The following is a 15,606-nucleotide window of genomic DNA, read 5'->3' as shown; positions in this document are numbered from 1 at the left end:
TTCCGCTCTCTGCCCCTCCCCCACTCTCTCAAAAATAAATGTTAAAAAATTCAAAATGGGTTTTTCTTTGAAAGGAGTTTGCATCATTACTTTTTCATCTTTCCTGGCCCCCAACTGCTTTACACACACACACACACACACACACACACACACACCAGCAAATTAAAAAACAGTTTAATAGAGAAAATAACCGTCTAAAGCAAGCTTGAAATCAGGCATTCCGTGGTAACTGAAGTGGAGTACAGAACAGGACTACTTGAGCTCCTCAAGAGCATGTTGGATCTAGAGAAGCATGACCAAGTCAGGAGAGGAAGGGGCTCCTTCAGCCTGGGCAAGAAGGGACTCAGAGGGCACCGAGGGGAGAAGACACGAGCAGACCCGGGCAGGAGGGGCCTGGCCCCTGGCCTTCCTTCCCCCTCCAGCCATCTTTCCCTGTGCAGTTGTGCCCTGAGCCATTCACGGAGCACGCGGTTCCCTCTAGACCATCCTCCAGGTCGAAGAGAATTCCCTGCCCACAAGGTCCCAAGCCTGGTGCCAGGGACCGTCCCCCCCAGCCTGCCCTCTCAAGAACAGCCGGTGCCCCTGGTGTGAGCACCCTCAGGTCTGAGAATGGGTGCAGAGAGCGGCTGTCTGCGGGGCTGTGCCCATGTGTGAGTGCCTGGGCTCCCTGCGGAGACAGCCAGTGTGGAGGTGGGAAGGACAGCCAGGTGGGCGGTGGCTGGGGGCCAAGCCATCCGGTACGGTCATGTTTGATACAAAAACACGAGCTGAGGAATCCGGGAGTTTCAAGCACAAGCCTGGACTTCCAGGTTGCCATGGAGGCCTTAATAGACAAGGCACAATGACAAAATAGATTTTAGTTTACTTTTTTCAAAATACATGTAAAGTATTTTTTAGCTTGACCCCTAACTCCTACATGTAAGTACTGTACGTAAATAGTCGTATCTTTCAAATATGGTATGTGCTTTTCCACTTACACCGGTGCCCCGGGCCTTGCAAAACTTAGAGCAAGGCTGGACAGAAGTTACAGAGCTACAGCTTCCAACAGTCAGAACCCGCCATCCGCGCCACCGGCTGTCCAGGAGGGAACAGTCTGAGCATCAAGGAGACGGGTGGGGGCGGGGATTCCCCCACTGGGTAAGACGTTCTGCTCGACTCATGTTAAGATCCCTGCCAGCTGGAGCCCTGCACCGGCAGCCAGCGTCCCACTGAGGGACAGTGCCAAGCCAACGTGTCTGGTGGAATCTGTGCATCTTACCTTCCAGAATAAAGTCACGACACAATGTCCCTGCACTGACTTCACATTCCTCCAGACATCAGGAGCCTCTGAGGGAGCTGAAATCAACCAAAGAAAAGATCGTGGGTTGCGATATGTATGGAGAACGGTACGTTCACCCTTTTTCTACTCTGGTCAAAGGTGGCGAAGATGACCTGTCCTACCTGAGGCTTGTTTCTCATTTTCTCACTCTCTGTGACTTCCACCCACGTGACCACGGCCGCATTGTTCACTCCTCACCCGGTGCACATGGTAGGTGCCGTACAAAAGGTCTGCTGCATCAAACTGAAAAGCTCTTATCAAGCCTGAGCTTTTGGAAGTCACCGGAACATTTTGGAACCATCCATCAGCTAGACCAACTCTAGGAGGTCAGTTAGGTAAATTTCCCATTTGTTGAATTTCTAGGAGCAGCAGACCATTACTACAGCCTTGCTCCCTTCGCAAAGGTTGTAACGGAAGCGTGCTAATGGACAGCCCAGGGGCTGGTTGTACCCTTCCACACCTTCACAATTCACATTGGCTGGTCTTCTCACCGGGTCCTAGCCTGGGTGCCTCTCCTCGATCCCCCTCCACTGGGAAGGCCACATCCCCCGCCTCCCCACGCTGCTCTCTCCCCCAGCTCCTGGCCTGCCTGGGTCAGCTGCCCGCCCCACAGACACTCAGAGCACCTGTTCACTGCCCTTGCTACATTGTTCTGGAAAAGTGTGCATCCTTGTCTTTACCTCCAATCAACTGTAGGACAAGTGATCTGATTCCAAACATCCCCATGGAGGAAGAATTACTTTGGAACATAACACATAAAGATTTAGCTGTTTTATAAAAATATAGTTTACTGCCCCTGATAACTGAAATTTAAGTCCTTTTTTAGTTGCGGACACTTTCTCCTCAATTTAAAGATGACCGTGTATTTTCTTAAAAAATGTATTGAAGCAGATTTCAATTTGCTAAATAGCCCACTGGAGAAGCCAATATTAAATCAAAAACGTATTGAGGGGCGCCTGGGTGGCGCAGTCGGTTAAGCGTCCGACTTCAGCCAGGTCACCATCTCGCGGTCCGTGAGTTCGAGCCCCGCGTCAGGCTCTGGGCTGATGGCTCGGAGCCTGGAGCCTGTTTCCGATTCTGTGTCTCCCTCTCTCTCTGCTCCTCCCCCGTTCATGCTCTGTCTCTCTCTGTCCCAAAAATAAATAAAAAACGTTGAAAAAAAAAATTAAAAAACAAAAACAAAAACGTATTGAAACAACATGGGACTCTAAGCTCAATGCAAAATCTTCAGCTGGTTTATAAATTAGTCCTTGTCAGAACAGTGCCCCACAGCACAGTTGACAGTGCTCCATATTTGTGTCACATAGTCTCTACCCTGGTGCCATTTAAGTCTGCTCACTACAATTCTACTTAAGTATGGTTATAATACACATAGGCATCGACTTTTCCAGCATCAAGCAAAGTGTTATCAGAGGCAAAAAAAAAAAAAAAAAAATCTATAGATTCATCACTAGCAAATTCATCTCATTTTCTTGTTCTCTTCAAAAGCAACATTAATTATTCTATGGTTTACGGTACTACAACCTAAAAGTATATACAATTTACTAAACACTCTATCCGTTTGCCACTTTCCTTTTGCACTTAACTTTAGTTATAGTGTTGGAATAAACTTCCAAAAAAAAAACAAAAACAAAAAAACAAACCCAAAGCCAAGCAGTAACAAAGTAAAAATTCTTTAAGAAGACAAAACTGGGGAGTGACATTACTGTCAGGAACAGGGCTCTCTGCGGCAGACTCTTGAGGGGTCTATGCTCCCAGTGAGGGGAGGGGTGGGTACATCAGACAAGGAGAGGGAGCCTGCCACGTACAACTGGTGACCAACCCTTGTGTAGGACCCGATCAGCTGTCCCTGTCACCCCTCAGCTCGAGTCACTGCTTTAACGGTCCTCAAGGGGGAGCGCCTGGGTGGCTCAGTCGGTTAAGCTTCTGACTCTTGGTTTTTGGCTCAGATTATGGTCTCAAGGTTCGTGAGATCGAGAGCCCATACAGGGCTCTGCACTGACAATGTGGAGCCTGCTTGGGATTCTCTCTCTCTCTCTCTCTCTCTCTCCCTCTCTCTCTGTCCCTCTCCCACATGTGCAAGCATGTGCATTTGCTCTCTCTCTTTCAAAATAAATAAATAATCTTAAAAATAAAATAAAATAAAATGGTCCTCATGGAGAGACACAGAAAGAGCCCTGCCAGCCTATACACATAAATATAAGCAAGAATAAAATATATACATGTAATCCTTCCTTTGGAAGCCAAAGAACAAGACCTGAATCAACAAGATCTCAAGGCTGTAATAACAACATCAAGAGACAGAAAACATAGAATCCAGCTCTGGTTAAGGAGGGTGCTCTGGAGTCAGGTGGCCTGGGTGTGGGTCACAGTCGACAGGCTGACGGGCTAAGCCAATTAAGTCACTTAGCTTCTCTGTGCCTCCTGTCCTCATCTAGGACGTGAGGATAATTACTCATAGTGTCTCCTGCGTGCTGTGAGGAGGAAAAGGGAAAAACACAGCAAGCGCCTCAAGCTGTCTGGAGCTCAATGTTAGCTGCTATTACAATTATTAATACTGTTATGTCTCTGCCATTCATTAACTTTGCAAACTAGGTGAGTCTCTCCAATCTATGGGCCCAAACTGCCTCATCTGTAAACTGGTCAACAACAGTAACTTATTATTTTGAATTGGGAGGAGAGGAAAGCAGGGCTGGGCCATCCAGTCTCCTGAGGCCTATGTGAACTGAAAGATAATGGTTATTTGTCAGAAAAGCCCACCCACTGTTCCATCAGTGGTGAGGAACCTCCCACCGCAACAGTGATGGAGAAGGCTCACAGTTTGCTGTTGTTGAACAAATGATGTATCAATAATTGTTAAGTTTCCAAACACCATTACATTTCCAAACATAGCCTGAAGTTGTTTGGTATGAGATCAATGCCTTCCTCGGCAGCAACACTACTGTTTGTCCCCAGTCCTTAATTTAAAAGTCCATCCTAATTTACGGAGCCCCAGATCCGATGGGAATCCAGCAACGCCAGGAGCTTATAAGCCGTTCTGGCAAAACCAAAGACGAGAGAGAAAACATACAAAAGAAATAATGCTGAATGACCTAGGTCATTGAGGTGGATGACCATTGAGGTGGATGAGGTGGATCCCATTGAGGTGGATGTCTTCCCGTTCACATCTCACTAAGCATTTAATTCAGCTCTTTTTTTAAAAGATGGTATTCAGGGGCGCCTGGGTGGTTCAGTCCATTAAGCGTCCGACTCCCAATTTCGGCTCGGGTCACAATCCCAGGCTGTGGGATCAAGTCCCAAGGTGGTCTCCTCACTGGGTGTGGAGCCTGCTTAAGGTTGTCTCTTTCCTCTCCCTCTGCCCGCCCCCCCTCCAACCCGCCCCAGCTCATGTTCGCAAGTGCTCTCTCTGAAAAACAATAAATGAACAAAACAAAACAACCACAAAACGATGATATTCAGCCTCTGTTGTAATAGTTTTTCCTTAGTTTTTGGTACAACTGAACGCTCTCGGGGAAACCAACCCATCTCTCGTGAGTCAGTTTAGATCCTTGGGTTAAAGAGAGGGGAACTGAACATACCAGCTTCAGCCGTGGTAAAGTTGCGACGAGTCCATTCACTCCATTTCCAGAAGTGGTTGGCATTAGCACAGCGCACTTGGGCCGCGTACTCTGTGGAAGGCTCCAGTTTCTTCATGAGGTGCTTACCATTCACCTTGACAGAAACATTTTGCTTCTTCGAAGAAAGGAAGGAAGGGAGGAAGGAAAAGAAGAAGATCAATGAGATGAACTGAAAAAAGGAGACAGGAAGAAAGAAGAAAGAAGACAGGAGGACCAACGAGCATACTTCATGGCAAAGTCCAATCACAGCCTGGTCCATTCTGAGGTGGGGTACGACTACTACTTCTTTGTGAAAAAATCTCGAAGGCCCTCTGCCCAATGCTAAAGCTTGTGATTAATGTCAGGACTGTTTTTAAACAGATGACCCATATCATCTGAACCCACACAGAAATAAGATTTTAAAGAGGTTTTATTCATTAGTCTCTCTGTTCAGGACATAAAGAGATTTTTGAAAATAGAAAGCGAAGCAGTATTCTTACTTGTATCACTTTTCCTTCACCATAGAGTTCAATCTGACACAATAGTGTGGAATAATTCCCAATGGAGTGGACCTTCCAGGTCATGGTGGCATTGGTGGCACTTACATTTTTGACAAATACGTTAAAGGGAGCCATTGGGTGAACTGCCAAAAAAAAAAAAAGGAAACAAAATTTAAAAAAAAATTCAAGCATACATCCAAAGACTTTGGTAAATAGGCAGTTCATTTCTTATTTATTTTTGTTTAGTTTTGAAAAAATGGCAACAAAACCAGACTTAGAGCACAGATGGAGTAAGCCAACTATAGCCTTTCTCTCTCACCAATTATATTAGAAACTCTGAACAAAACATAAAAAGAAACTACTGAGGACTTTTAAAATTAAACAAAAGCAGGCAGATTATGAAGGAGAATCAAAACTTGGAGAAGGGGCTCATGGGGAGAACATAACAGAACCCAAAATCTAAATAAAATAACGTCAGTAATATCAAAGGTACAATCTAGAATTATTCTACCTACAAAACTCCAGAACATGTCACTAGTTTCCAAGAGAAAAGACAGTCAAAGGATGCCAACCTCACGGTGACCCGTCCATAAGAATGCAATTCGTACGGACTTTAAGACAGATCCGTGACATAAAAGTAAGCACATTTGAAATGAATAGAAGAAAAACACTTCTCGGCAGAGAAATAGAAACTATTAAAAAAAAAAAAAGAATCAAATGGAAATTTTGGAGCCAAAAAATATAATATCTGAAATGAAAAACTGACTGGATGAGGTTCAGGTCTTGAAAAAATAAAGAAAGCCCCTCCCATCCTGTCTATCCCCCTGAATCCAATTAAATATATCACATGGAGCATTCTTGAATATTCTATTTGAGAACTCTGATAGTGGCAGGCAGAGAAGACCAGAAATTCAAGTATTGCTGCATTGGTAGTGAGAGGGTAAAGGAAGGCTTCTATGTTTTACCTAAAGTGAAAAATACTAACTCTTGTGAAAGATTAATAACATATTGTAATCTCCGGGGGGGGGGGGGGAAGGAATACAAATATATGTAGGCAAAAGCCAGTAGATAAATTGAAGTGGAATACTAAAAAAGTATTGAAATAGTCCAAAGGTGGCAGGCTGGGAAGAGATACTCAATTTTAGGGAGGTGTAGACCAAAAACAGAGGGAACAAATAGAAAACAACTAATAAAATGGTAGGCTTGCGTCCAACCCTATTAATAATTATGTTACATATAAATGGTCCAAACATACCAATAAAAACAGAAATTGTCAGATGGGAGAGAAAACAAAAGCTGGCACGGCCCTCGCTTTCAAAGGGCAACAGAGGAGCAAGCACGAATCGACAACTACTAAATAAATGTAACATTGCAAGTGGGGTCATGACAGTGAAAGTGTAAAAGGAGTTTCTGGCCAAAAAGATGGAGTTCTAGAAGTCCCTATCCTGAGCCTTCCTTTTTTATCTCTTTTTCGGTCACTACCCACAGGCTGATGACTCACTCACAAGTCTAACTCTCCATCCCAGACTTGTTCGATGCGCTCCAAACTCTATATCCAACTGTCTCAACATCTCCCCTGAGATATCTGAAAGACATCTCAATCTTGACTTGGTAAACACGGAACTCTGTGCTCCTGCCCGGAGCTGCTCTTCCCCAGTACCTCCCCATTTCAGGGGATAGTTCCAATACTGGCCCAATTGCTTAGGCCAAAACCCTTGCAATCATCCTAAGGAACCATCTTAAATTCCTCCTCCCCTTACCATGCACATGCCTTCCCTAAGTAAGTGCTACCAAGTCTATCCCAAAGTGAATTCACAATATGACCGCTTCCCCACCAACTTCATCACCCCATCTGGTCCAAAGTCTCTGCCTGACAACCGCAGCGGCCTCCTAACCAGCTCTCCATCTCCACCCCTGCCCCGGATGGTCCAGCCTGAGTGATCTTTTCCCACAGTGTGAGTCACATCATTTATCTGTCCTGATGAACACCTGTCAACACAACTAGGTAAGACCATCCAGTTCCACAGTTGTCACATGACCAGGACACTGCCTGCCACCCAAATCTCCTTTATCTCTGGTATGGGCATGAGGACACTCTTTCTGTCTCTCCAACAACCCAGAGTTTGGTCTTATCCCACGACCTTTTCAAATCCTATTCTTTTTGCTTCAAATGCTCTTCCCCTAGACGTCTTCTACTTCTTTCTTTCTTCAACTCCCTCATCCTGATACAGGCATTATCTCCCCTAAACCTGAATTTTACCTTCTCCATGGCACGTATCAGTACTTGAAGTACGCTATGTTTACTGCATGCCTCTACTCCCCGCTCTCAACCCCTCCTCCTACACACACTAGCAGACAAGCTCACAAGGGGCAGCTATCCAGTTTTGTTCACTGCCAGGTCCCCAGTGCCTGCCACACTGGAGGCACTCTGTAATTACCCAGCTGACTGAGTGGTGATGAATCTAAAAGATGTGTAGGAATTAAGAAGGTGAAAGGGGAAGGAAGAACATTCCAGAAAAAGTGAACAACATGTGTAAAGATTCTGCATTTCATAAAAGAGAAAACAGGTGGTCAAACACTGTAGATCGAAACTACCATAAAATACCACGGTGTAGCCATTAAACTGACAAAAATGAAAAGGGTGACCGACCATACCACCTTGGAAACACTACATGAATTCAAGGGCAAGGGTATAATTGGTACAGCCACTTTGGAAAGCCATGTGGCACTGTCTCCTACGTGGCACATTCAAATTCTCTATGTCCTCACCAATCCCGCTCTTAGGTATACACTCAAGGAAAACAACTGGAGATGAGTCCTGCATACATAATGCTCATATTAACACCACACCCAAGAGCAAAACCTTGATACAACCTGAAAAACCAACAAATGAGATGCCTGGACAAAATACTGTATACTTACACAATGAAATACTTGATAACAGTGAGAATCAGTAGACTATAACAACACTCAATAATATGGGTCAATATTAGCAATTCAATATTATCTACATAGTAATTACTAAATTACTACATATAGCTTGATGTCTTTTACATACATTAAAACCAAACAAAATAAAAATACAGTCTTTTTAGAGTTGCATTAGAAGTGAGAATACGTACTCCCACACAGGCACACACACGTGCACGATTTAAATGATCTCAGTGGAGGAGCAGGGTGTGGGGGGCTGTGGGGCAGGAGATGAAGTGAGTTACTGTTAGAATTCTAGTCTAAAGGTGAGTAGTAAGCATACAGGTGCTTACTGCATCTTCAAAACAAATCATAGGGGACCAGGGGCCATGCATGCGTCCGTGAAGTGTGGCGTCGACAAGAGATATAGATTAAAACGTCCACGTAGGATGTGACTTAGGCTAACACCTACAGCACATTTCCTTGATCACACAGTGTGTGACACAACAACGAGTCAGGAACCACAGCAAGCTCCGACACTGGTCTCACCTCGATGAGTCAGGTTGAAAAGAAGATGAACACTTCTCTTTCTTAAGTAGTTTTCAGCTGTGAGTGTGAAGTTGTACATTTCTTGGGAGTCTGGAGGTACTTGCCAGTTACACCAGCTTTTGTGTTTACAAAGTGTCTTTTTCCCAGAAAACCTTAAAAGAAAAACACACCCAAAACAATAATTTCAGGGTTTCCACTTCTGTCAACGCAGATCTGCAACCCTGTACCCTTGGGGCACACTTGGTGGCTTTCAAACTGGGTTGCACACAATGGCACTGATCCACTTGCATCAACAAATACCACCAAGGAAGATGTTGTTTCAACAACTTCCATTTATGTGGTTAAAGGTTTATTCGGTTTATGTAGCGATGAATTGCTGACTGCCCACCCCCAACATGGGTGGTGAGAATACTCCTCAATTTATTTTGAATATTCTTAAACAGTTAGAGATTAGATATACCCAGATCACCAGATGGAACAATTTACACCTCAAGATTCACCATTAACTGTTTTTATCAATTTTATGCTACGTTTTCCTTTCACGGAACTCAGGTGAAAAGCATTATACAGTTGTGACCGCTTAAAGACTTCTTTCTGACTCTGGTAGGGTGGTTGTAAACTATTTCTTCACATTGTCTGTAACATCTAAATGTGACCCTTATTGTTGGCACGAGAAGGGACCTGTCAAGAACGTAATCAGAGCCAACTTACGATTCAAACAAAGTGTAGCTTTGGGAAAGCTGTGTGAGCAAGCCAGCGTCGCTCCCGGGAGCCCAAGTACAGTTCAAAGTCTTCAAGTCCCGGGTTTCACAAGAAAAATCCTTGGGCTCTTCAAATACTTCTGGCCACACAAAGAAAACAGATGAAAGATCTAGTCAAATCCCTTTATTGAAAAACAAGGAAAATCGGAAAAGCTCCCTTTGGGTCTGAGGCCACAGGGCTGAATGACAGAAGGATCACACTGGCAGCTCCAGAAGGTCACGTGTCAGGTGCCCCATCTTGGCCCCTTCTCTTCCTTTCCTTGTTCTTTTCTGAGGCATCACCGGGACGGGGACCGGTGGTAGTTCTGCGGTGAGCTGCGCTGTGTCCATGTGATGGAAGTTGGACCCCCAGTGCCTGCTAGTAGGCGCTCAACAAGTCGCCAAGTGTCAGCCAGAGTGAGTGAGCGAAAGAAAGAAAGAATGAATGAATGGAGTCAGTGTTGCCTGCTGCCTCACTGTGGAAGCTGGGGCTTGCAGAGAGCCTCAGGGCTATTATGCTTGGGATGCCGGGAAGTCAGATTTGGGGAGCCATTAAACTCAGCAGCAGGGAGTGGGAGTTCTAAGGACCCGGGCAGCCCCCGGAGCCACTGAGGCTCTCAGAGGCTGTTCCAAGGGGAACAGCTGCATCAGGTGTCTGGGAGCCTGGAGTCTGCCCCTGGCAGCAGAAGCAGGGACCCGGCAGTCGCAGATACTGGCCTACCTAGCGGGCAGGGGAAGGGAGGCCTCCACACAAAACACAGGAGGCCAGCGGGCATGTATGTTCACACAGACCTACATAAACAATAAAACGTTCCCTCTCCACTGGCTGCCACCGACGGAGGCACCTGACACTTTCTGCACCCACCTCAGAACAGGGATGGCCTCCATTTGCCGAATTCCTACTATGTGCAGCTACAGTGTCGGGGCCAGGCCCCGTCCGTGTTCATTCACCCTCAAACAACCATTACTGGGCCCATTCACAGAGGGGGAAACTGGCTCAGAGAAGCTAGGAAACTTAGCCAACGTGACACGCCCAGGGGTGGGAAGATTTAAAGCCAGGTCTCCTGGGCACAGCACTGGCTGCCTCTCCGGAGTCGTCTGACCTGCCATCTCTCTCCCCACTGTCCGACTGCAGCACGGCTAAGGCGAGGCAGGGCCCTTCCCAGTGGCCCAGGCCAGGACCTGAACTTTCCCCCCTTTAATACTCTTGGTTTCTAGGAAGAAAATGTTCATAAGGGCCAGAAAACAACAGGAAATCCTGCAAGTACTGCTTCAGAGGATCTTTGCCAGAGTCGCTCCTAAAAGATTCGGGAGACAAAAGAACATCCAGGCCACGAGTGGAAATGTTTACTTGTCTTCTGGTAAAGGACATTCTAGCTACTCCATAGAAATGGGAAGAGAGAGCAGAGAGAACGTACATACTTACTGGATACAAAGAGAACGATGCCTTTTATAACGTCTCCTCGGTCTGCCTTACAATAGATATTTGTCCCAGTCTCTCTAATGAAAGGAACGTTCTTCAAGCGGAACACACAGACGTTTGGATCAAGTTGTTCTCCATGCATCCGTACGCCTTCCAAATAACAGGATATGTTGTTTTGATGGCTCCTAGAAACGTAACAAATGGTGACATTGGAGCCTTCTTCCACCAGCTTATCCTTAGGGAAAACGAACAATGGATCGTGTCCAAGAGAACTCTGTACTACAAGACAAAAAAAAAAGACAGCTCAGTTAGAACATCACTCAAGTCAAACCAGCCCCTCTGTTCTCCCTTCTCAACAGATAAATTTACCTCCTCTACCTCCCGGAGAAATAGGAGCCTAGATTTCTAGGCAAACCATTAAACTTGGGAGCCTGCAGAAACGATCCTTCCCAAGATGGCTCCTGTGGTCACACGAAAGCTGCTGCTGGACAAAGACAGCACGTCCTGTCACACTGGGATTACCGGGTCACGGCTAGAATCTGGCTAAGACAGCGGTAGCTGCCCTCTACGGACCGCAGCCACGAGGGAGGATCTGCATTCAGTGGGCTGCACATGATCTCATGCCATCCTTCCCCCCTCTCATCACCGCCACAGCTAGGTCTGAGCCCCAGCTCAGCAAATGTGGCCAAGCCACATTCACACCTGCCAGGTCTGCCCATCCCCACGGCCATGTGTCCCTCTTCATTTCTTCTCACCTTCTCAGAAATGCCAGTCACTCAAATATCTCCTGTTCCACTGTGTCCCCTTCTGTATGACCACCAGTGTATAAAACTCCTCAGGTGTCCCGCATTGTAAGCCAACTCGCCATCCTCCCCATGCTTCCCTCCAGCCCACTCTGGACCTGCTCCTCCACGGTCAGCCTCCCTGAAGGAGCTGCCCCTTTCTAAGCGCTTGGCCCCATTGCTCCTGCTCACTCGGCCCACTGCTATCACTGAAACTGCCACCAGCAACGTCACCCACACCGTGTAGCCTGGGCATAGGAGCGCTCTTAAAGGTCCTCAGGTGATTCTAATGTGTAACCATGGTTGAGAACCAGCGTTTGGGGGTTAGGAACCATCAGTTAGGCTTTCCATTTGCTCCTGAGTAGTTTGGAGGTTATAGTTTTGAGAAATCTAGTCTATCTTACCAAAGTTGTTAACTACTGTTGTTCTCTCTCTCTCTCTCTCTCACTATCTTTTTATTCTAATCTCTGTTTTTCTTGTGTGTGTTCTCGTTCAACAGTTGGATGTGATGTGAAGAGGGCGGTCCCTGGAGCCACGCTGTCAGGTTGGAATTCTGGCTCTATCGCTAACTGGCTTGATGACCTTGCGTGGGTTCTTTAAACTAAATGTGCCTCAGGTTCCTCATCTGTGAAGCGGGAATAAGACTAATACACATTTCAAAGGACTGAGCCGAGGGCTAAATGAATATGTAGACTACTTAGAATATGACTAAAATGCAGATTTAATTCTATTACCAGTATTAAACTAATCACTAGGCTACTCATGGGTTAATGTGTTATCAGTTTGACTTAATAAATTTGCATGAACACTTAACATTCCTGTTCTATTGGCAGGAATTTCAGATACTCTGGCAGGGTATATAGGTGGAGAGAGAGCCAAATGCCTTTGCTTTAGAACCTGCCTATAGTTCAAATGAAGCATAAGAAACTGGAGAAATCTACTCTAAATCTTAATTATAAAAAAATTAATTTATCAAAATTAAGAGATAATGAAGACATATTTATCCATAATCTCATTACTCAAATGAAGACCCGATTTTACTTTTCCATATTTCACCCCCTTCTCTCTACATCAGGCATCTTCGGACTATAGCCCTGGGCCAACTCCAGCCTGCCATTTGTTTTTGTAAATAAAGTTTTATTAGAACACAACCATTCTCATTTGTCTACATATTGCTTAGGGCTGCTTTCATGTTAAAATAGCACAGCTGGATAGTCCTAAGACCACCAAGGGCTGTAAAGCCTAAAATATTTCCTATTTTGCCCTTTACAGAAAAGCTTCCCAACCTCTGTTCTAGATGCATACACATTTTGTCCTATTCTAATAACAACATGTGCAATTTATGTCCTGCCGTGTTTTCTTAGCATTGCCTGTGTCACATGTTTGGAAAATGAATATAAAGGTGTCTGAACTTGCCTAATTACCTCAATGAGCAAATTTTGAGGCAAAACCATAGATGTCTATCTCCTGGTGGCAAGTTTCACACCCACAGTTTTTAGTTCCAAGGGAAGACAAAGAAAAACAATGTCCTTTTTCTACCCAGTCTCCTCAAAAGAGACTTCCACTATTTGACTATTGATCCCCAAATAATATTAAATATGAAACACTTTAATTCTTTTATCACCTCACTCCTTACCATCTACCTCCTCCCACGAAGTCCAATTGCTCCAGAACCTCAGCTCGGGGACCTGGGCGTCATCCACAGCACCCCTCATTCTCACAGAGTGTTTTGCACATTCCAAAGGCAGCTTGGATTCCCAGCTCCAATGCAGAACTTGGTTCCGCTTCACAGTGGTGCTATAGTTCTCCTAGAAATAAAGAGAAAAACTTGGAAACATGGAGCGATGCTGCCCTGGAAAATGGCTTGACCAGTTACCCCTGGAAAATGGCTTGACCAGTTACACCTGAGAGCCCCCCCGAAGCTCCCAACACGTGCAAGCGTAGTTCATTCCCAATCAGCCAGTCACCCCTGCTCCAATGTCTCAGCAGCACCTGCCGCAGCCTCCTGTCCTTTGAGAACTCAGCTCCCGTGCCCTATGGCTCATGTGGAGGAAGTGAGAGAAAACTGAAGCTACTTACGTCTTAGGGGAAGAGAGCAGAGTCAGAAGGTAGGCACCGTGCTTGTCACACAGGCCTGCTGAGAAAAATTTTTGCAAACTAGAGAACTGAGTCATTCTTTAAAAATAAGGAAGACCAGGGGCGTCCGGGTGGCTCAGTCAGTTAAGCTTCCGACTTCGGCTCAGGTCATGTCATAGCTTGTAACTTCGAGACTCCCCCCCCCCCCCCCACCACCCCCCTGCCGTCAGGCTCTGTGCTGACAGCTCAGAGCCTGGAGCCTGTTTCGGATTCTGTGTCTCCTCTCTCTCTGCTCCTCCCCCACTCACACACTCTCTCTCTGTCTCAAAAATAAAATAAACAATACAAAATTAAAAAGTATAAGCAAGACTAATGAGTATTTTTTTAACATTCACTTTTAGCCAGGGTCGGATCATGTTGGCCAAATCTCAGTAGAGAGGGCAGCCCTTCATGGCACCCAGGAGTTCCACTGTCAGAAGCCGGTAGATGGATCTCCATGAGGCCCGTGGGCTTTGTTTGTCTGTTTTCTGTTTTGTTTGGTTTTGTTTGTCTGTTTTCTGTTTGGTTTCGTTTGGTCCCTTATCTCTGTAGACCTGGTGGCCACAGGGACTGGATCCTCTTCTTTGAGCTCCATCTGTCAGAATGTCAACCACACAGGAATGTCTTCCGCTGTGGGAAGCTTGCCCACATGGAACGACAACTGGTCTTCCCCCACAGCCTTTAATCTTGACCTTTCTAAATTACTGGTATTTTCATTCTCTAATTCCATAGGCTTCTATGGCTCCTGTAAACCATCTACAGCCATGTATATTCTGACCCCAACCTACCTCTCCCTTGCAGGAATCTCTCTGGACACAGTGCTCTACCTCGCACTTCGGGAATAGCTTTACGCTTTTCCACCTCAGCGTTTCCTCACACAGGGCCCCTGGCTCGGGTCCCCACTCTCCCTGCACACTGTGCAGGCACAGGACACACCCAACCCCACCTCTCCTGAAGCCCTCCTGTACACTGTGTGTAGCTGCTGGTACTTCATCTGTCCTTGTGTCCCTGGCTCGAGCGTGGCCCCAAGACCGCAGGGACTGGGCTTTATTCTTGTTCACGTCCCACACGGCTCCGGGCACGCATGCTCCTCGGTGGGCCCCTCCAGGACACCGGCTCTCGGCCCCCACAGCTGGGTGACGGGACAACAAACACCTGCGCTTCCTGTGGAAAACTGAGTCTGAACCCGCATGTCTAAGGGCCAAGTGCAAGCCCTACAATCAAGAGGATGGGGCAACATGCATGTCACACACAACCTGGAGCTGGCAGACCTTGAGGCCTGCCCTCCACTGATGCCTTCTTCTCTTCCCAGGCTGCCAACCTTAACCATCACCCTGGGCAGAAGCCAACCCAGCCCTGGGGTGAGAGTACCTCAGTCCACCTGGGCGGCACCCAAGGGTGACCGTGCTCATCCTCTATGCAGGACTGGTGAGTTACGGAATGTTTCTATCTCGGTTTATTGGATTGTTTTATCTCTAAACTACAAAATATACTTTTTATTTTTATTTTTTGTGATTTATTTATTTTTCAGAGACAGAGACAGAGTGTGAAAGGGAAGGGGCAGAGAGAGAGGGAGACACAGAATCTGAAGCAGGTTCCAGGCTCTGAGCCGTCAGCACAGAGCCCAACATGGGGCTTGAACTCACAAACCGTGAGATCATGACCCGAGCTGA

At 46.2% G+C, this 15,606-nt stretch overlaps 1 protein-coding gene across 3 annotated transcripts in view; it reads right to left on the bottom strand.

Moving 5' to 3' along the window:
• OSMR (oncostatin M receptor) overlaps positions 1-15,606 on the bottom strand; it is a 54,272-nt gene that overhangs the window by 13,503 nt on the left and 25,163 nt on the right. For 2 of the 3 annotated variants that reach the window (XM_058718033.1, XM_058718040.1), the window contains exons 4-10: positions 13,455-13,626; positions 11,040-11,315; positions 9,585-9,714; positions 8,874-9,025; positions 5,415-5,557; positions 4,897-5,050; positions 1,259-1,335 (exon numbers count right to left, since the gene is read on the bottom strand). In XM_058718033.1, the coding sequence (XP_058574016.1) occupies positions 1,259-1,335; positions 4,897-5,050; positions 5,415-5,557; positions 8,874-9,025; positions 9,585-9,714; positions 11,040-11,315; positions 13,455-13,626 (1,104 nt within the window). The remainder of the gene's footprint in view (positions 1-1,258; positions 1,336-4,896; positions 5,051-5,414; positions 5,558-8,873; positions 9,026-9,584; positions 9,715-11,039; positions 11,316-13,454; positions 13,627-15,606) is intronic. The other variant, XM_058718049.1, reaches the window with a different exon arrangement.

Source organism: Neofelis nebulosa, chromosome 1 (genome assembly GCF_028018385.1).
Source record: "Neofelis nebulosa isolate mNeoNeb1 chromosome 1, mNeoNeb1.pri, whole genome shotgun sequence".
NCBI lineage: Eukaryota > Metazoa > Chordata > Mammalia > Carnivora > Felidae > Neofelis > Neofelis nebulosa.
This window is presented reverse-complemented; position numbering and strand designations above follow the sequence as displayed.